Source organism: Patagioenas fasciata, chromosome 5 (assembly GCF_037038585.1).
Source record: "Patagioenas fasciata isolate bPatFas1 chromosome 5, bPatFas1.hap1, whole genome shotgun sequence".
Taxonomy (NCBI): domain Eukaryota; kingdom Metazoa; phylum Chordata; class Aves; order Columbiformes; family Columbidae; genus Patagioenas; species Patagioenas fasciata.
The window spans coordinates 66,561,361-66,582,748 of NC_092524.1; the positions used below are offsets into that span (position 1 = coordinate 66,561,361).

General features: G+C 46.7%; 1 protein-coding gene across 1 annotated transcript in view; it reads right to left on the minus strand.

Annotated features, from left to right (window-relative positions):
- Positions 1-21,388, minus strand: part of TXNDC16 (thioredoxin domain containing 16) — a 41,417-nt gene that overhangs the window by 1,594 nt on the left and 18,435 nt on the right. Inside the window, exons 12-19 of the mRNA XM_065840000.2 lie at positions 20,643-20,789; positions 20,093-20,152; positions 13,373-13,541; positions 12,523-12,659; positions 7,450-7,534; positions 2,927-3,065; positions 1,955-2,115; positions 133-323 (exon numbers count right to left, since the gene is read on the minus strand). Coding sequence (XP_065696072.1) covers positions 133-323; positions 1,955-2,115; positions 2,927-3,065; positions 7,450-7,534; positions 12,523-12,659; positions 13,373-13,541; positions 20,093-20,152; positions 20,643-20,789 — 1,089 coding nt within the window. The remainder of the gene's footprint in view (positions 1-132; positions 324-1,954; positions 2,116-2,926; positions 3,066-7,449; positions 7,535-12,522; positions 12,660-13,372; positions 13,542-20,092; positions 20,153-20,642; positions 20,790-21,388) is intronic.

The window sequence follows — 21,388 nt, forward strand, 5'->3', positions numbered from 1 at the left end:
CAGCTCAAATTAGCATAGCTACTTTTTCCATCATTAAATTCCAGGGCAATTTATTGCACGGAGCATCTTCTCATAAACAGAGTGGAGCTAACAGCCTGAGCTGAGGAAAATCACAAACGCGCCTCCACTTACTGCTGGGAATCTCCAGTCCTGCTTTGAGTTTCTCCAGCCAAGACAAGATGTTCATTTCGGTGATGGACTGCTCCGATGGGAACTTGAATACCTGACCCCCGGCATGAAGGTTCACCCAGACGAGAAGAGGCAAGGAAGGAACAGTGGCAAAATACGCCTTCAGGATCCCACGTCCCACTGGAGTCTTCTTCCTGTGGGGAAAAGGAGATTCAACTTGCTCACTGGTGGTTTGGCAGCACAAGAGGACTGAGAGATGCTGAAGGGTCTGGAGCATCTTTCTGATGAGGAAAGACTGAGAGAGCTGGGGCTGTTCAGATGGAGAAGAGAAGCTGAGAGGGATCTGATCAATGCTGATCAATATCTCCAGAGTGGGTGTCAAGAGGATGGACCAGACTCTGCTCAGTGGTGCCCAACGACAGGGTGAGGGGCAACGGGCACAGACTGAAACACAGGAGGCTCCATCTGAACATGAGGAGAGACTTCTTTGCTGGGAGGTGCCAGAGCCTGGCCCAGGCTGCCCAGAGCGGGTGTGGAGTCTCCTTCTCTGAGACATTCAAACCCGCCTGGACCCACCTGTGTGATCTGCTCTGGGACCCTGCGTGAGCAGCTGGGTTGGACTGAGGGATCTCCAGAGGTCACTTCAACCCCAACCACTCTGTGATTCTGTGACTCTGTGGATCTGAAAGGCAGGGGCTGATGCAGAAGGTTGTGCTCAGCTGGTCCAGCCCCTGGGCAGCTGTTTGGTGCTTCCCCACAGCCCCACAAGCAGGACAGGCAACTCCCCCAAGTGACAAAGAGACCCAAAAAAAGTACATTGAGGTGGAGGGACAGCAAGCACACGAAGATGCTGAGATCTTCCCACACTATTTTCCGGCTAAGAGCAATACGCAAGGTCTGAGTTGGCTCTCACCATGAGAACGAGCTCCTCTTTCGAGGACTGTGCTACTTTTTCCGAGCCCGTGACCATATTCTGCCCCTTTTTTGTGGCAAAGCCCTTTCGCTCTGACAAAAGGCAGCTCTTTCTTTCTCAAGAAAGGCAGATGTGTAGGTGGGGAAGTTCCAGGGGCTCTCGTTTCTTGTGCCTTTACTGGCAAACAAATTGGCTTCTCTTTGAAAAAACATGCATTCCCCGTTAGCTCAACTTCAGCCCACGCTGCGAGGCGCTTCCCAGACTTCAAAGCACGTTATGATTAAGACACTGAGGTATCTCTGGGCTTGGGCAAAGCAAACAGAGACTAAAAATTGAAAACGCAACAAGGGAGGGGAGGATTAAAAAAAAATCCCCTCTCCTACAGTGTTCTATTTCTTACCTCCTGGAATCATTTTGCTTCTTGAATATTTTTTAAGTTTGCCTTGTGGCACTTCTGTCTCTCCCTTCTGCTGAAAACTTCATTTGCCCCAGTCACCAATCAGTAATCACCCTGCTGTTCTTCTCTGTAATTGCTGGTGGTAAATTCACCATAAGACACTACAGGACAGCAAATTTACTGTTTTCTCGCACACCTAACGAAAATTCAAATAACACCAGAGCCTGAGCCAAGCTACCATGAAATATCTTTGAGAACATTCTACTCTACTGAAAATTACTCCTGCAATCTATTAAGCATTTACTAATTTTGCTTCATCACGCAATTTTGCAGCTGTCCAGAACACAATCTGAATCATTGCTAAATGATTCGACCTCCCAACTCATGACTTCAGACCAGATAATCACATTAATAGCTAGATAGTGTTTGCAGTAATTGCAGGCTCAGTTTTTTCTTGCCCTGAAATGCTAAGAGCGAGCTAACAGAAAGAAGAAAACAGGGTTTTGCACACTCACAAGTTTAACCAACAAGCCACAAACACTTGCTGGGATCTTCTTTTTGCCACCTTCAGCATTTCCTCGCTTTCCATTTGACTGATGTCACCATCGCTGAACAAGATGAGGAAGGGCTTTCCGAGTTGCAAGTAGGGGGGTAGATTTTGCACGGTGATTTCTGGCTGCAAGACATCAAAACAAGAAGTTGGGGGTTACAGGGAGGAGAGAACAGGACAAAATCAGACTTTCTGTCCTTACATGAGGGGTGCAGGGGCTAAGCAAGGCTGTAGGGTCCATGCTGAATGCAAGGAGCTTGTTTGTCCTGGAGAACAGGAGGCTGAGGAGAGAACTTCTTGCTCTCTACAACTACCTGAAAGGAGGTTGTAGCATGGAGGGTGTTGGTCTGTTCTCCCAAGTAACAAGGGATGGGATGAGAGGAAACGGTCTCAAGTTGCACTGGGGAGGTTTAGATTGGATATTGGAAACAGTTTCTTCCCAGAAAGGGCTGTCAGGCATTGGAACAGGCTGCCCAGGGCAGTGGTGGAGTCACCATCCCTGGAGGGGTTGAACAGACACAGAGATGAGGTTCTCAGGGACATGGGTTAGTGCCAGGGTTGGGTTAATGGTTGGACTTGATGATCTTAAATGTCTTTTCCAACCAAAATGATTCTGTGACTATAAGCAGTCTCTGAAAGGCACGTGCAAGGGCCAGGGAGCAGCCCCTGCAAGAGGACAAGCCACCACAGCAGTGGGTCTGCGACCATGGGCACAAGCCAGGCCCTGGACTCCCAGGGTCTCCTCCCAGGAGACCACACAGCAAACAGCAGATTTCCATCCAGACTGTCTGGTCCAAGCCATAAAATTTAAAAACAAACGTAACTCAGCATGACAGAAATAACGAGTAAACATATTTAATTTGCACAGCTCTACGCTATAATCAGGGCAAATTATTGCAATGGAAAACAAGATGACTTTTTGTTTGTTTTTACTTACAAAAATGTCCAGCAATTCATATCTGATCATCTGCACCATGTCCTGCACGCTCTGCTTGGACAAAGCGATGCCTTCCACGCTCCGACCTCCACTCCTGGCGAGAAGAAGGGCTGGGGGAGACACGGCATATTGACGGGACCTGCACAAGAGGGATGGTGGCAAGAAGTGGATGAGGGATTTGTCATGGACCACATCTGCTGCACGCAGAGCTGGCATCGCCATGGTGAAAAGTGGGGACAGGGTGTCTTAGACTCCACCCAAGGGACACCAATCTACACAAAATAAGCTCCAGGAGATCTGATTTCTGGCTTGGTGGACACAGACCATTTTGCTAAAGCCCAACAGACAGCATGCACACGTACTCTTGGTGGAGAAACCAGCTTGCCCTTTGTTCCCCAATTTCTTCTGCTTAAGAAGGTCAAGGGTATTTAAAGAAAAGCTGAGAAGGTGGAAAGAGCAAAAATAGGAGAAGTCTGAGCAATGAAAGGGCAGGAGGTGCACCAAGATGAGACAGTGATTCTCCAGAAGTTGGAGGAACTTCAGTCCTGAAGGTTCCAGATGTCAGAGGCAGAGGAAGGGTGTGACACAGGAAGTCAGCTGCATCAACAGGTTTTTTTTGGGGGTGTCTGTCGTTTTATTTTTCTAAGGCTGCTGGAAACTTTTCAAAGGCTGTGATACCAGAATTGCTGGGGAAGTGAGCGAGGTGTAAGGACATTCTGGGTTGTGGTTGTGAGAAGGTGAAAAGCTTTTGATTTCCTTTTCGAAAGTAATCTGGCCCATCTTTTTTTTTTTCTCATATGAGAAAGATGCAACATAGACCTTATCGCTGTCTACAACTACCTGAAGGGAGGTTGGAGCATGGAGGGTGTTGGTCTCTTCTCCCAAGTAACAAGTGATAGGACGAGAGGAAATGGCCTCAAGTTGCACCAGGGGAGGTTTAGATTGGATATGAGGAAAAAATTATTCCCAGAAAGGGCGGTTGGGCATTGGAACAGGCTGCCCAGGGCAGTGCTGGAGTCACCATCCCTGGATAGGTTTAAAAGACACATAGATGAGGTTCCTAGGGACATGGTTTCGTACTAGAGTTAGGTTATGGTTGGACTCAATTAACCTGAGGGTCTCTTCCAACTGAAACTATTTCCACGATTCTATGACTCAGATTACTGCACAACAAGCTACTTATTTTTAAGGAAAGGCAGCTCGTAGAAAAGTCACGTTACAACCTATTGCCCTTCCCTCTACAGTTTGCTCGGGCAAGTTCAGTTTGGACACTTATTTCAGCAGTTCTGAATGGGACAGAGGTTTGTTCAAATTCACTGTAAAAATCTTAGTATTTGGTGGTTTAGGTCATCAGTGACAAAGTAAGTGGATGGAACTGCAGATAACACATTTCCATGGTGTTCAGCTCCTACACATGGGCCTTTCACTTCCTCCATGACAACACTTATCTGTCTGGAAATAATACACATTTCTAAGGAGCACCCCAAGATCTGCACTGCCATCTTGATAAAGAGTAGTAGTAATGAATGACTGTGGACTTTCCCGAAGGCCTCAAATGTTGTGAATCTGTTGCTAAACAGTTCTTGGATTTGTCCGATACTTTTCAGCTTTTTAAACTTATCTTTAGCCCTGAGCTAAGCTTTCCCGTTTCTGCCTGGACTCCCAAGCTCTGCTTCTCAAAGAAGCTGAGTCTCACACCCCTGGTCATGGCTGGGAGTCCTTTGATCAACAGATCATAGAATCATGGAATCATTTTGCTTGGAAAAGACCCTCAAGATCATCAAATCCAACCATCAACCCAACCTTGGCACCAACCCATGTCCCTGAGAACCTCATCTCCGTGTCTGTCCAACCCTCCAGGGATGGTGACTCCAGCACTGCCCTGGGCAGCCTGTTCCAATGCCCAACAGCCCTTTGGGGAAGAAATTGTTCCCAATATCCAATCTAAACCTCCCTTGGTGCAACTTGAGGCCGTTTCCTCTCATCCCATCACTTGTTACTTGGGAGAAGAGATCAACACCTTCCACGCTCCAACCTTCTTTCTTCTCTGTTGTTTTTCAAATTAATCTGTATTCCCCATTAATTAAGAACAGTAAAACCCTAGAAAATTTTTAAATTCGGGCATTTTTAGCTTCTCTAACTTGCACAGATCACAAAGAGACTCTGATGACTTCTCAGAGAGGGGGCAGGACTCTTGCTCCGTATGTCTAAATACATTAACTTGATCGGCAGCTTTTGATAAGGAAGTCTCTTATATACTGACAGAAAAACCAACAAATTCCCCAAGTAATAACTAGAGTCTACCCTGAAATCACTTCTCATCTGACTGGTTGTATTGTTGCTTATGACAGCTTTCTATTTATATAGCATTCGATGGGTAATATGAGACTTGCATTTAAATCAAAAACATCTGCAAACAAATACTTGGCAGGAATCTATCGTATCTAATTATCTGAGAAATAAATAAAGACTTCATTCAAAGCTTTTCTTCCTTAACGCTTTTTTTGTTTTTTCATTAGCTACCAAGCGAGCAGGTGCTTGCTGAGCAAATAGGCTTTGCCACCACCATTCTTTGTGCATTTTGTATACCTTTTGCTCTGGGAAGGGGGACTCAGCTTTCCGTGACCCGAGAGCTACAAACATTTCCTCCTCAAACATTTAGCAGAAGAATAGCTTTTATTTTCTTAAGGGAAGTGAGCCTGGCTCTTGCATAAGGAATTCCTGTAAGTGTTTACTTTGTATTACAGTTGAGAAGACGACCATCTACAGTAGCTTCACCCACAAATCACAGCCAAAATCCAAACTTGGCAGAATGAATATCTGTATAAACTGTATTAACTATTCCAACACACTGCTTACCGGGGTTGGAGCAGGAGGATGAAGGTGTATTCTCCTATGTGTCATTGCTGAGAGAACACAGATTTTTTTTCTATTGGTATCTTTTGTAAGATCACCCTGCCTTTCTTTATCGTTTTTTCCTTATATCAGCTGGGGAATCAGGTTTTTCACTCTGATGCTGCTGGTTGTGACTCCAGTACCTGTCATCACCCACTGGTTTCCCACTGAACAAGTCTGGCACTGCCTTGCATTAAAAACCCAACCACGGCTGGTTCTTTGAGCACAGATTGGTTAATAAAGATGCACAACCAAGATATTTGCATTTTTATTCTCCGTGCATACCACAAAAACACCCATGTCTCATCACACACACTCGAGGTGCATTGCATCTGTAAGAAACTAATGAAAATAACTCACTGATGCATTAAATCCACACCTGGAAAACAGGCCAAGGATCTACTGGGATTTTAAACTCTGCCTTGATAGTTAAATCCTGATGGAAATGAGATGCCAGGACAAGCTGAAGATTCCCCCTGGATCTGGCTGCATTTACAGGCACTGAAGCATCTCTCACAGTTTAATTCAAAGCACTCTGCCCCTTGCTGGAGTGAGTCCTAATAACACGGTTAAGTGCATGGATGGCTCAGATCCCATTAGCTCCTATTTGGCTTAAAGTTAGGGCTGCAATTGATGCTCTTATTTAATCAGGAACTGACCAAAAAAAAGTCTTGGCTTTGCCTTTATCATATTTGCAGGAGGAAGGCTGCGATATTCTTCCCCCAGAAGGACGGTGCACCCACCTCAAAGCTCTGTCTGGAAATGGTGGAAATGTCTTGGTTTGTCAAGGGGAAAGAAACAGGTGGGTACATCTTCCAACAAAAAAAAGATCCATGGTAAGATTAACTGGTGAAAAGATTGAGGTAGGTTCTTCCACAACCTTAGCAGCTGCAAACATCTTGCAGCCAGATGTTTGTGTCCACCAGGAAGCTGGATGAGACCAAAGAAGCTCAATGCCTTTCCCAAGGCTGCAGAAAGGCCACGTGCTCCACACCACGGCAGCTCCATAGAATCATTTGGGTTGGAAAAGATCTTTAAGATCATCAAGTCCAACCATTAACCCAACACTGCCAAGTCTATCACTAAAACATGTCCCTAAGAACCTAATCTATGTGTCTTTTAAACCCCTCCAGGAATGGTGACTCCAGGTGAGAAGGTGAAGGGACTGCAGAAAGAGGAAGACCAGTAACAATTTGTCGCTTTTCCCTGATGGAAAGAGAACAACTGTTTTTGCTTCCTTACACACTGATCCTAGCTAGAGGGCATCATTTTTCCAGCCTGATTGTTTCCCCATATGAGTTTAGTCCTGTTTATATGGGGAACCCAACAGATGCGTTGGGGGGCTGGCACAGCTGGAAGACTGAAAATACCCAGAGTGAACTCGAACAGCAAGAAGGGAGATGACCGTTCATTTCACAGGGTTAAATGAGTTGCCCATGAACAGGTTAATAAATCAGTGGCAGAGCCAGGGCTTTATCTCCCTTTGGCTGAGTCTTGACCAACCTCTCTACAGGACCAAATCACTTGCAGCTGTTTGGGGCTGATGTTAAACACTCAGCATGTGACACTTTCACTAAATGCCAATCATCAGTTTGAATTGTCATCAGAAAAAAAGAGGAACAACTTACAAAGCCAAGGCATCATCTTCAAAATACATCCCCATCGTTACATGGCCACTTAAGATGTTTCCTGCCTCTTCAAAAGCTTCCTTGGCTGTAAAAATGACACAGACACAAAAATAAACGATAGAAAGAGAAGTGTCAGCTTCCACCTGGAAACCACATCACTGTCTGTACACACAACACCCACAGCAAACTGTCAGCGGGGAACAAAACTACGATAAGAGGCTCATGAGAAGTGGAAGCGTCTCATGGCTGCAGGCTATGGGAGGAGGAGTTGGCAGCGGCCGAAAGGATCGGAAGGAAAGTTCCTATTATGAGAACAGTATTTGCACTTTAGCCACCAGAACTGAGTTTCCAGGATCTGCACGACAGAGGTACTGATGGAAAATGAAATGTCTTCAAGTACTTAAAGTCCATAAGTGTTCTTAGAAACAGGAGACCAATTATAACTCTAAATAGAAGTCGTATAAATCCCAGTGACCTTTTGGAAATGACTGATGATGACTTAACTGGAGTAGCACTAAGAGCCCAGCAGATAAACCAACCTCTCCCCCAAGTGTCTGTTGGTTTTGTCCAGTTCCCCAGAGCAGGCAGAATCTGTTACAGGCATCCAGCTCGGACAGGGAGGATCAAAAAGCTAAATGCCTTCCAGACACAGCACGTTGCACTGCTTTGTGCAGCTGTAAAGAGATGCTAGCACCTCTGCCGTCACGTCTCAGCATAAACTCATGTCCAGCAGTTGCAACGGTCATAGAATCAGAGAATGGTTTGGGTTGGATGGGACCTTCCCAGCTCACACAGTGCCACCCCTGCCATGAGCAGGGACATCTTCACCAGCTCAGGTTGCTCAGAGCCCCATCCAGCCTGGCCTGGGATGTCTCCAGGGATGGTTCATCCACCACCTCTCTGGCCAACCTGGGCCAGGATCTCACCACCCGCCTTACGGAGATGGTGAGGTCTGTAAGAGGATGGGGAGGAAAGGACCGGGTTTGGGGTTCACTTGATCCATCACAATCTATCCATGCTCAGAGACTGAGAGCAGAGCCCCAATATGAAGCTGACTCCAAAGCTGGTTTACGCCCTTATGAAAAACAGCCTTAGTTTTAGGCAGCTGGATCCATGGGAGAGGCAAAGCTTTGTGTGAACATGAAAACCATAATGTGTGGGTTTGGAAAACTGAGTTAGAGATTAGAGATCAAAACCGCTGCTGCTAAAGGTAGCGTGATTTCAAGGGCAGATTTCAACACCACCTCCCTTCCCCCTTTGTATTGAGCAATAAAAAAGGCTCTTCCGACTTATGGAGAATGAGAAATCACACTCTTTGGAGAAGTCAGGTTTTCCCAAGCATTAAGATCACAGTTCAGATATAGCCATGATATATGTTGCTTTATAACCTAAAGAAGATCTCATTCAGATATTATTTAGTGTTTCTCATAATGTTCACCATCGCTTCACAACTGGCCAGCCCAAGCTCTTGGGACGGGTGACTCAGGCCTCCATAGACTGAGACTGGCTCACAACTGGTCACTTTCTGGTTCTTTGCCTCCTGCTCTCCAGCTACACTCAAAGCCGTATTTTCCATTGTGTTTCCCCGGATCCACGGGAAACAGAAACATTCCTTTATACTATTTCCATTCTGAATGGAAGCGTAGATCCATAAAGAAGTGGCTCGCTGAGGGTTCAGATGTTGTAGGAAATGACATATGTACAACACGGCTGATGACACAGCTTGGCTGGTTCATCTTGTGATACAGAGCAACCACTGTTGGATGGGTTTGACATTAGTTTCCGGCTTTTTGGTCTTTGATTACTTGATTTTATCAGCATTGACAGAAAAGCTGACAAGGATCACAGGGAACTTACCAACAAAACTATTCTCCAGCGACTGGAGAAGGGGCCATGGGGCAGAGCGTCGCAAGGCACAAAAGGACAAAGCCTGACGTGGAAATAGCAGGCTCCCATCCAAAATTCCTCAGGAGAGCATTTCTATGGGCATTTAACTTTAAACAGCCCCTTAAGACGTAAGCCTGTGTTGAAACACTGCCCTGCAGTGTCCCCAGCTGCAGGAATTATCTCCTAAATCAAGACAATCTTCAGCAGAATCCAGGCTTAGTCTTTTCATCAGGATCATTCCTGATGAGATCTTCCCGCCTTATGAGACTAACAAAATGTGCTGTATTTTGGGGACTGTGCCAGACCCAGAGCCACGTACCAGCCTTCATTTCTCAACAGCTCACAGCAACTGTCTCTGCAATAAACCCCCCAAATTCACACAGCTTCCCTACAGACATGCAGCACTTCCAAAGAAGCCATTCAAATATTTCCTAGAAAATTACCCCCCGCCCTCAAAAGCATGGTTTTAATTCCCTGCAGGGCTTGATCGTGCACAGCAGCACATACCTAGAGCTGGAATCCCAGCTGCCGTGCATTGCACAAGCCCGGCTTAACAGCAGGATTTGGGACTATGGAGGAACGAAACTGCCAGATGAGGAAGGGTCTACAGATCCCGCAGAGTTTTCGGAAGCAGGATCTGAGCACAACCCCTTATCCCTCTAGCAGAAGGCATCTCATGAAACCACGTTCTCCAGCAGCACCTGGAGCACCTTTGCACGCCTTATTCACTTGGTTGACACCGATGCTGGCAAGTCCTGTGATGGTACCAGAGCTTTGCAGAACACAGGCGTATTTTTAAACATTTGCTGCACCGATTAGGACAGTTTTACTTCCAAAAATACTTGCAGTTTCTTCATAGCAAACAAATTTCTCTCCTATAAGTTCCTCAAGTTTCCAGGGAAATGCTCACTCATTACCTAGTAACACCACTCATCTCTTTGTAATAAATTTTAATTATGATTTTTCTGACAAGCCTCATTTAGCTCATACCCACTGAAGGGCTTCTTAACATAGTTCTGATGCTAAGCGTCGGAAAAAAATCCCAAGCTTTGTTTAACTGGCCATCTCGTTGCTCTGTTTCAGTTAACTAGAAATGGCAACGACATGGCGCATTGCTGGTTCAGGTTAAAGCAGTAATTCTTGCCGTGAGAATATACTTGGAAGTTCCAGATAAGTCTTCAGGCTGATAAAAGCAGCAATGTGGTTTCCCTAACTCTGGCCTGGGTTTGATGCCGGAACAGCTGGCTCCAGTTTTCAGCTCCCTCAGGTCATCCTGCATGACGCTCAAGCACCCCGCAGGTTACGGGCGGTGGAAGCATCACGTATTTCATCTCCCTTGGCATCTGCGGCTGAGTTACCCCAGACTGCGGATGTTGTGCCAGATCGCAGACGGTGTGCCCTGAGGGAAGAGGCAATCCTGCTGGCTCTGCACAGAGCTGTCTGGAAACCTCCAAGAAGAAAATGAAAAAGTTCTACAGAGGAAAGAGTCTGAGCTCAGACATCCAGCCAGATCCAGGCAGGTTCCTTCCATTAGCGTTTCTCACCATCCCCATGTTGTTTAAGGTCCTACCATGTGGCTAATCCAGGTTCCACAACTTCAGAAAGTGGAAGATGTGGAATAGAGGGAAGATTTTGGAGCTCCGCAGATGAAAAACAGGAAGAAATGGACTCAAGTTTTTTTTGAGATGAGTAACATTTTCTGTTATATTTAGGGACATGGTTTAGTGCTAGAGTTAGGTTATGGTTGGACTCAATGATCTTGAGGGTCTTTTCCAACCAAAACCATTCTATGATTCTATGATTTAACAGACTTAGATCGTCCAGAAGAAGGCAGGTGTAGTAGCTTCCAGCTGGCTCAGTGAAAACAACCCAAGTGTTTTCTAGTTGGTTCCAGAGATTTTGTTTTGTTCTTTACCCCTGAGCACAGTAGATTCCCCCTGGACCTCGTCGTGTGAGAAAGTAGCTTGATTTGTACTTGACCAAAGTTTACAGGCACAATGGAGCTTCCAAATGGAAAACATGCCAACATTCTCAAGACAGATGAAAAAATTCGCCTTTTTTTAAAAAAATGCAGTAATTCCCAGGGGTAGCTGGCAACTGAGAGGCCACGGGGTTGGTTGTTTGTTTATTTGTTTGGTTTTTTTAAAAGTTTCAGGTTGTGCATTGGTTGCAAGGACTGGGACTACCACATTTGCTGGAGGAATCGTCACAGAATCACAGAATTGACTGGCTTGGAAAAGACCTCAGAGATCATCCAGTCCAACCCTTGGTCCAACTCCAGTCCATTGACCAGATCAAGGCACTAAGTGCCATGGCCAATCTCAGTTTGAAAACCTCCAGGGCCAGTGAGTCCAGCACCTCCCTGGGCAGCCATTCCAATGCCTGACCACTCTCTCTGTGAAGAATTTCTTGCTAATCTCCAGCCTAAATTTCCCCTGGCAGAGTTGAAGCCCATGCCCCCTTGTCCTGTTGCTGACTGCCTGGGAGAAGAGCCCAATCCTCACCTGGCCATAACTTCCCTTCAGGTCGTTCTAGAGAGTGCTGAGCTCACCTCTAAGCCTCCTCTTCTCCAGACTAAACAACCCCAGCTCCCTCAGCCTCTCACCAAGATAACTATCAATCCAATAGTAGAAAGGGCTTTCTTTCAGAAAGAATATGTTGTGACCTGTTGCACACGGGCAACAAGAAGAGGCTTGTTCAGTCAAAGGCTAAGAGGGAACTTAATGGAAGCCTACGGATACATTGAAGGGGACTTACAAAGAGGACAGAGCCAAAGTCTTCATGGTAAGAGGCAGGAGATACAAAAGGAACAAATTGTGGCATTTTAAGTCCAGATTGGACATCTGCAAAAATTTCTTTGCAGAGACAGGTCACCCAGGGCATTGTTGGTTTTTTACCCCACTGAGAATGATGTCTCAATCACTGTCAGGGTTGTCAGATGCTGCCACACTGGGTGCAGTAAACATCTGAATGTCCTCTGAGCCAGGATACAGACCTCAAGTCCCCTGTATGGAATCACTCGTGGTCTTCTAATTACCAAAATAAAAAGGGTGGTGCCAGGTAGGCTGTGATGTGAGCAAATGTGCTTAGAGAAAACGAAACATGGAGGAACTTCCAAGCACTCAGAATCATCCCTCCCCCATCAGGAATGAACTTGAGTGCTGAACCCACAAATACCACACGAACCTTCAATGGTGGCTGTGCTAAAGACTCCTAGAACTGAAGTGTGGTGAAAGGATGACAGCTCAGGTGGAAACTCTCCTCTTAAATATCCTTCTGCCTCCTCAATCGTGGTCAGCTTCAGAGGGCAGGAAACTCGGCTCCTATGGAAAGGCAGAGAAACAACATGGGCTGGCTTCTCCTTCATTTTTGGGATGAAGAGACAAAAGGGAAACCTCAATACAATGATGCTCCAAGCCAATACAACAACCACTATGTCTCATTAGAGACAAAAATCAGTTGCTCCTGGGAAGGAAGGGCAATGCCTAGTTACAGAATCATGGAATCCCAGGTTGGAAGGGACCTCAAGGATCATCTGGTCCAATCTTTCTTGGCAAAGCATGGTCTAGACAAGATGGCCCAACACCCTGTGCAGCTGCATCTTAAAAAGTATCCACTATTGGGGAATCCACCACTTTTCTTGGGAGATTATCCCAGTTGCTGGTTGTTCTCACAGTGAAAAGCTTCCCTCTTGTGTCCACAGAAAGGTACTGGTGCTGCTTATGGGGAAATGAGACCAGCCCTGAGTCAAACTGGTTGCTCTGAAGATCCTTGAGATCCCCATTAAAAATAACAGGGAAGGAATTCCAGCAAAGAGAGAGGGATGGTGACAAGAGATGGATGCACTGTCCAAGAACAGATGTTCCCTGGCATTGAAAAGCACAAAAAGTTATGAAGCTAATTTCCAAACCAGGTCTACAATCAGATCTGACATTATTTTTCCGAAAAGGATTTCCATTACACAGGCCGTGAAGTATCCGGGACATCATCTAGCAGATGTGCCAACCTCGCTGCATGGGGACTCATTAACACTTACAGCATGATGAAGTTGGTCAGTTCTTCAGTTCCCCACATGCCATCGTACATCACCGATCGCTCTCCCTTCTCGTAAATCTTGATGGTAGGAAACTGAGTGACGTTCTCCTTTGTGCAAACGCCAGGCCAGTCCCAGCAGTTTACCCGAGAGAGTAGAACCCCCTGAGTTCCTAGAATGGAAAACAAATACATAAATAATACAAGAAAAGAAAAAAAAAAGAAGAAAAAATTTTTAAAAGATTGAAAAAGAGAGCTTTTTGCGGGTTTTTTTGATATTATCGCATATATTTGTATTAACACTGCCAGAACTCCTACTTGCTTTGGCTACAGGGCTGGATCTTAACATGTGGGTGCGCTTGGAGCAAGACCAGGTGGGTCACCACTGAGAAGTTACTGGACCATTCCTGGAGCCAAACGCTGCTTTGTGTGGGCAGGACATCAAAATCCAGCCCTAAATACACAGCCCCTTTGAGTACACGCTATCTCCCTCCTGAAATCATCCATGGATATGTCTTACACTTTTGAGCATAACAGTAACTATTTCCAGCCTGCGAATATATTAAATACCCCAGCAGGTGTGGACTGATCCAAAAAACAGACCATGGAGAGAATAAACTCAGAGAAGCCATACATTGCACTTCTCAGAAGGAAATTCGCAGAGACATTCACGTCTGGCTGGTTACTCAAAGGGACACCACGAAACCTTGAGGCAAGCGTCCAGGAGCATAAGAAGCATAAGAAAAGGTACTGGAAATTCTTTAGAAATAAGGCCAAGACAAAGAAACAAGGCAGGCCCTCACTTACAGGAAAGAGGGAAGATACAGCTTGGCATGGAGGAGGCTAATGCACTCAAGGCTTTTTCATTTATTAAGTCAACCGGTACTGCAAAGTGTCTGTTTCATCTGAAGTGCGGAGCTGTTAAAGGTGATGTAAGCAAGAGCAATGTAATACAGGGTGGCAGTCTGATGGCATTCACCCTGTCCTACTGCGCTCTACAACTACCTGACAGGAGGTCGTAGCATGGAGGATGTTGGTCTCTTCTCCCAAGTAACAAGCAACAGGACAAGAGGAAATGTCCTCAGGTTGTGCCAGGGGAGGCTTAGATTGGATATTAGGAGAAATTTCTTCATGGAAAGAGTTTTCAGGCATTGCAACAGGCTGTCCAGGGAAGAGGTGGAGTCGCCATCCCTGGAGGGGTTAGTGATGAGGTTCTTAGGGACATGGGTTAGTGCCAGGGGTGGGTCAATGGTTGGACTCAATGATCTTGAGGGTATTTTCCAACCAAAATGATTCTATGACTCCATGCCAGCTGCTCATCTACCAGCCACTAGCAGGTACCTTTAGGAACTTAAGAGCCTGAGGTCCCACAGGTAATGGAGAGGGAAGGGAAGAGCACTGGGAATCACAGAGCAGTAAGCCCAACTTTGGTTCCTGAGACAAGTACTAAAAAGCTTTTTATATGTCTTACCAAAGTGATAAACTCAAGGGATTCATAAGCAGTGAACCAAATGAAGGCAGGTTCTCTGCATGCTCTCCATGAGCCCAAGACACAGTGTCTGCAACTCCAGCCTGTCCTTATCAGCCTGTCTTTCATCTGCAGGCTGGGCAAAGACCAGCACAACTGCTGCTGGTCCATGGCTGGGCCTGAATTGGCAGGAGAACCATCACCAGCTTCACAAGCCACCAGCTCTCGGTTGCCAGCCTCACCTAACCTGCCTCCTACCTACTTGCAGGCTTGACTAAAAACAACAAGGCTGTGTACAATCCTCAGGCCATACGCCATCCATGCCCACTGCAGGAATGTCATATCTCAGACACCTTCATGCCTTCCCTAAATTTGCTTAAACAGGATTCAAGGGTTACATGGGGGAGATGGGATGAAACCTAGAGACAAGTACACACATGGAGGCAAACCATTGCAAAGTGTCCTTCAAAAACCAGGGTCAGGGTAGGTGATGTGGATTTCTCAAGAGTACGGCAGATCAAAACTGCCATGCTTTCTTCTCTGTCTGTCCTGGGTTTGATTCTGATCACTGTTTTCATTAAAGGCCTGGCTGATGGAATAAAACACACACATTCAACCTGCAAATAGTCCCAAGCCCAGAGGGACAGAAAGCAACTTGAAGGGCAAAGGATAAAAACAGCAGTATTCTGTAATGAGAAGCAGGATGCACAGATACCATCAGTGCTGCAGAAAAGGGCAAAGCTTGTTCTGGGATGAACTCTCAACAGCGTCTGCAATATATGGGAGGAAAATGACACTCTTCTGTCCTGGTGAGACCTCTGCAGAGCCCAGCAAGTCAGGCTGGGAAACATGTTTTTGGAAAGGTGTAAGCAGATCCATCTGGAGATGGGAGAAGTTTGGAAGACATGCTTCCTGAAGAAAAACAGGTATTAATACAAGCTTAGGAGAACCAAGCACAGCTGAGTCTTTTTGGCAGAGAAGTTGTGGAAGGGTTTTAATCACAGGTTAGAAACATGCCTGCCAGGGATCCCCACAGACAAGGGTGAAGGCAGAGGTGGCTTTAGCATCTGCTCCTACCCCCTACCCTATGTCCTTGGCATCCCACTGGACCATTATCTGCAGCTCTCATTCGAGGTTGTGCTTTGCAGATCTTTCACATGAGAAGTTCACTGCTGGTCTGCCTTGTGTCAAATGCATGTACAAGAAAAAGCAAGCGGTAGCACGGAGCTAAGGGTCTGCAATTCCACTCAGACAGTGAGGAGTTGTCAAAACACTCGAAGGAGAGCAGAAATGGTTTGTGTCATTCTCCAGGTTCTGAAATAACATCTCAGATTAAAAGCTTCTCCCTGGATTTATTTCACACCTTGGATCCAGCGTGGCTGGTTCTCATCATCTGTTACCACATAATCTTGTGTCTTGCCCAACTCTGAAAAATAATGCCATGGAAATAAGGCTTTGATGTACTGTTAAAATTGAGTTGCAAGGCTGCTCTAAGGTCCCTAAAATATGAGTTTTAGTATTTGGATACTACCTTGAGGGCTTACATACCAAAAGTGACCATGATTTCCAAAGGAGCCCCAGTTGGCCTGAGGAACACTTTGTCCAGGACAATCACTCTCCCACCCTAATCTGCACCACATTATCAATTACTGAACAAGCTGCAGTTTCAGGAGTTGAGTAACTCAGCAACAAACTGTTCAGCCCTGTGGTCACTGTCGAGTTGCTGGGTGGGAAAAAACATAAGAGGAACACAAGAACCTTCTGTTCTATGATTTTAGCTGCTACCAAAACTGACGACAGTGAGAACCTCTGTCCTAGGGGTCTTATAAAACCAGGACAAGACAAATCACCAAGGTTACAGGTGAAGGTGAAAAATCAAGAATCTCTTAAACATCTAATCCTTCAAAGGGCAGGACTGACATCAGAAACAGTTCACTTGAAGAGCTGGTCCAAAGGCAATAAGATAAAAGAGAAGTAAAGTTATGCGTGAAGTGCTGCACTTCAAGGGGAGGAACTCAATGTGGAATGGGAAATGATACCCGAACAGCATCACACAATGGATTCCTAAATCCTCACTTCAGATTTAGATTCCATGAATATACATTTCTAAATCACACAGGTGATCTTCATGCCTTTGAACTACAACTTCAGACCCCTGTCTTTGGAACTCATTGGTCTAGAAGACTCCAGAAGAACACAAGAGGGAAGCAGAACTGGTTTGCAGCACAGTATATTGCTCTTCTTAGATATTGGTTTCCTCTCTTCTTTGCAAAAAAGGCCAGTTCAGCAAGACAGAGATGCTTCTCCTGATGTCTTGATAGATTTGACCTCTCAACAATGGAAAAACACTTGGGGGGCTATAAGCTTAATTTTGTGATGATCTGCTGAACACCTGTTACAGGATGATTCCCGGGGTCTTTCCAGCCTCTGGCCTCCTCCATTCCCTTGCATTTGATCTCATGTGGCCTATTCTCAGGGCCATTTTGCACAGAGAACTGGCAATAAAAGTGGGACCTGGTTCTGCAACCAAAATGTGCTTTCTAAAGCAGACGATTCATGGCTTAGACAGCTTGTGTGGGCTTCTCAGCCCTTAGGAAGAAAGCTCCACCCCAAAGAACAGACAGGAATACCAGCATTGCTGGGGGATCTGAGGGAGTGCCCCAAAAACATCACCATGTTTTATTTTCAGTCCTGCACAGCTCAAGCTCCACTTCTTGATCCATAACTGAGGACCTTCCTAGGATGAGAGGAAATGGCCTCAAGTTGCACCAGGGGAGGTTCAGATTGGATATTGGAAATGGTTTCTTCCCCAAAGGGCTGTGGGGCATTGGAACAGGCTGCCCAGGGCAGTGCTGGAGTCACCATCCCTGGAGGGGTTGAACAGACATGGAGATGAGGTTCTTAGGGACATGGGTTAGTGCCAGGGTTGGGTTAATTGTTGGACTCAATGATCTTGGGGGTCTCTTCTAACCAAAATGATTCTATGATTTTAGGTCTTCCAGCTCCTCTGGTAGCTCTGCCTGGGACTAAGGCTCCCTCAGCAGCAGAGGCAAAGGATCTCCACATCTCCAAATCCACTAACACAGCCGTTCCCCATCCTCTCCAAGGCCACAGCAGGGAAAGCAGACTGGAGTCATTCCACAGGTCACATCTGGCCTGGGAGTCTTTGGTGGGACCTCACTGATCACAGAGAAAAGGCTCTGACCCCAATCAGTTCCTAATCTCTGTTGAGAATCTGCCTGTGGCTGCTTCCATGCACCGAGATTGTGTACAGATGATTCAAAAAACACATGGTGAAGCTCAGGAAGAGGCAGGGTTTAATCCACTGACCCTCCCAGGTTGCTCCTCAGACTGCCAGGGAGTCTAAAACAAACTCCAAACCATCAACAACCATAATGTCTCTAACAACAACCCTCCCTGAGCTTTCCTGTTTATTCCCAGGATTTCAGTCCAGATCAAAGCTGCTGGTGACTTTGCTTCATGCAAACTATGAATGCAAAACCACTTTCATCCAAACCACAGCACAGTCCGCAGCGTTCCCAGGAGGGTTTCTCATAAGAAACTCCCACTGTATCTTCTTCCCAGAAAGCTGGCTGGGTCCTCTGCAGGCTCTGTATCACAGGGTCACAGAATGGCTGGGGTTGGAAGGGACCTCTGGAGATCATCCAGTCCAACCCACCTGCTAAAGCAGGATTTCTGTGGCTGCCTGTGAGACTGCCCATGTAATTAACCCAGTCTCCAGGTCCTGAAGGTGCAGTCACTGTAAATTCTTCCTCTGACACCATCCTGCTCTGGTGGATCTGGGCCTGCCCACACCTGTCCATCACACTTCCCACCAAAGCCAGAGCCAATTTCTGCTCCTTTCCAGAACAAGTACTTTCAAGGACAGGAGATGTGATGTGCTACCCAGCACTTTAATTTGCTGTTCAGTGTGTAGTGCATCTCCTTGCCCTGTGCAGGACCTAGCACTGAGGGGCACAAACAGCACCCTGTTCCTGTGATGCACGCTACAGTGCCTGCTGTTCGCCCTTCCCCCTGGTCCAAAGCCCACCCTGTGTCACCCACTGCTGCTGGTGCTCTGCGCTGGGCCTCCCCTTGCTCCACCACCATCATCATCACCATCGCCCATCACAAAGACGCTGTGCCCACCAACATCATCATCGCTGCCATCACCACCATCCATCACACCGCCACTATGCCTACCAGCATCATCATCACCACCACCACCATCATCCATCACACTGTCAGTGTGCCCACCAACATCATCTCCCTTAGGAGGAAAGGCTGAGGGAGCTGGATCTCTTTAGCTTGGAGGAGACTGAGGGGTGACCTCATTAATGTTTACAGATATATAAACGGCGAGTGTCAGGAGGATGGAGCCAGGCTCTTCTCGGTGACAATCAGTGATAGGACAAGGGGTAATGGGTTCAAAATGGAACACAAAAGGTTCCACTTAAATTTGAGAAGAAACTTCTTCACAGTGAGGGTGGCAGAGCCTGGCCCAGGTTGCCCAGGGAGGTTGTAGAGTCTCCTACTCTGGAGGCATTCAAGAACTGCCTGGACACCTTCCTGTGGAACCTCATCTGAGTGTTCTTGCTCTGGTGGGGGATTGGACTGGATGAGCTTTAGAGGTCCCTTCCAATCCCTAACATTCTGTGATTCTGTGATCACCATCACCACCATCACAATCATCCATCGCGCTGTCGCTGTGCCCATCATCATCACCATCATACATCACACAGTCACCGTGCCCATCAGTTTGACCATCATCATCCCTATCATCCATCACTCTGTCACTGTGCCCACCAACATCACCACCACTATCATCACCACCATGATCATCCATCACGCTGTCACTGTGCGCACCAGCATCACCATCAACACCATCACCACCATCACCATTATCCACCACACTGTCATAGTGCCCACCAGCATCATCACTTCAGCTGCAAGGCAGTTTGGGCAGCTGCTGTGTACCAATTTACACCAACAACACAAGGCGATGGCAGCAGGCCGCATTCCCAGTCCCGTGACTTTACAGAGGCACAAATGGTCTGCAAAAATCCCCAAATAAGAACCAAAGGACTCTTCACAAGCAACCTGAGGTGGGTGTGCCTTCCTTAAGAGTTTGGGAAATCAAAACTAGCATATTCTGGGTGAAGGAGTGAGGTATCACCAATATCCTCAGCCTTCTGGTTCCTGCTGCCAGAGTAAGTGCATGTCAGGTGTCAAGCATTCAGACCTGTGGCTCCTTACCTTTCAGGTGATCAGCCACCTCGGTGTAAGACCGCAGCACTGCCAGCGACACTGCTTCCCCTGAAACACAGGAGAGACACAGCCCTGAGGGACACAGAGGTGACAGACCAGCCCCACCTTGCTCTCTGATAAAGTCACGTTGTGATTCTCTGCACCCTGAGGTGCTTCCAGCGCTGAAAGACTTGAAAAAAAATACAGAAAATTGGACTTTATGCTTCTGTGCAGCAGACAGCAACTGGGTTGTCTAGGCTAACACATGAGCCTGTGCTACCACCATTTCCCTCTTGTTCTACATTCGATACCTGTAAAATGAAGGTTAAAAACCTATGAGTGTTGATTTCTTCTGTACTGAGAGATATTGTCTTCACACTGCATCACTCAATGAGAAGAGCTGATTTAATCTGATTGCTAACATTGGGTGGAGGCACATGGGACAGGAAACAGTGTTTATTTATTGTTAAAACTTGTCTACAGGATCACCATATTACAGAACGCATGGTGAGCAGCGCAAGCTTAGAGAAGGGACCGCCAGGCCACATTTCATACTCACAGCTGGCATAAAACATCACCACCGTGCGGGCAGTCTCCAAGAGGGCAGAGTGGAAAGTCTCCTCTGTCAGAGCAAGGATCTGCTCCAGGGGCAGCTCTCGCTTCTTGTCCCTGGAAACTGCTTCCACCACTTGATCATCTTGAATATCTGCAAGGGACCCACAGCTGAGCATGAATATGGATATGTGCACAGGACAGAGGGATCTGCAGCCCCCAGGTCCAGCCCATCGATATGTTTTAGTGAGGCAGCACCCCTCAGCAGAGATGCAGTGACTGTAAGCAGTGGGTAATTGCCTGATATGGAGGAGTGAAACCACAGGCACAGACACACACACAAACTCATCAAAATACACTCAGAATCACAGAATGGTTTGGGTTGAAGGGACCTTCTCAGCTTATCCAGTGCCACCCCTGCCATGAGCAGGGACATCTTCACCAGCTCAGGTTGCTCAGAGCCCCGTCCAGCCTGGCCTGGGATGTCTCCAGGGATGGTTCATCCACCACCTCTCTGGCCAACCTGGGCCAGGCTCTCACCACCCTCACTGCAAAAAATTTCTTCCTCATGTCCAGCCTGAATCTCCCTCCTTTAGTTTAAAACCATCACCCCTTGTCCCATTGCAACAGGTCCTGATAAAAAGTCTGTCCCCATCGTTCTTACCAGCCCCTTTTAAGTATGGAAAGGCTGCAATAAGATCTCCCAGGATCTTCTCCAGGCTGAACACCCCAACTCTCCCAGCCTGTCCTCCC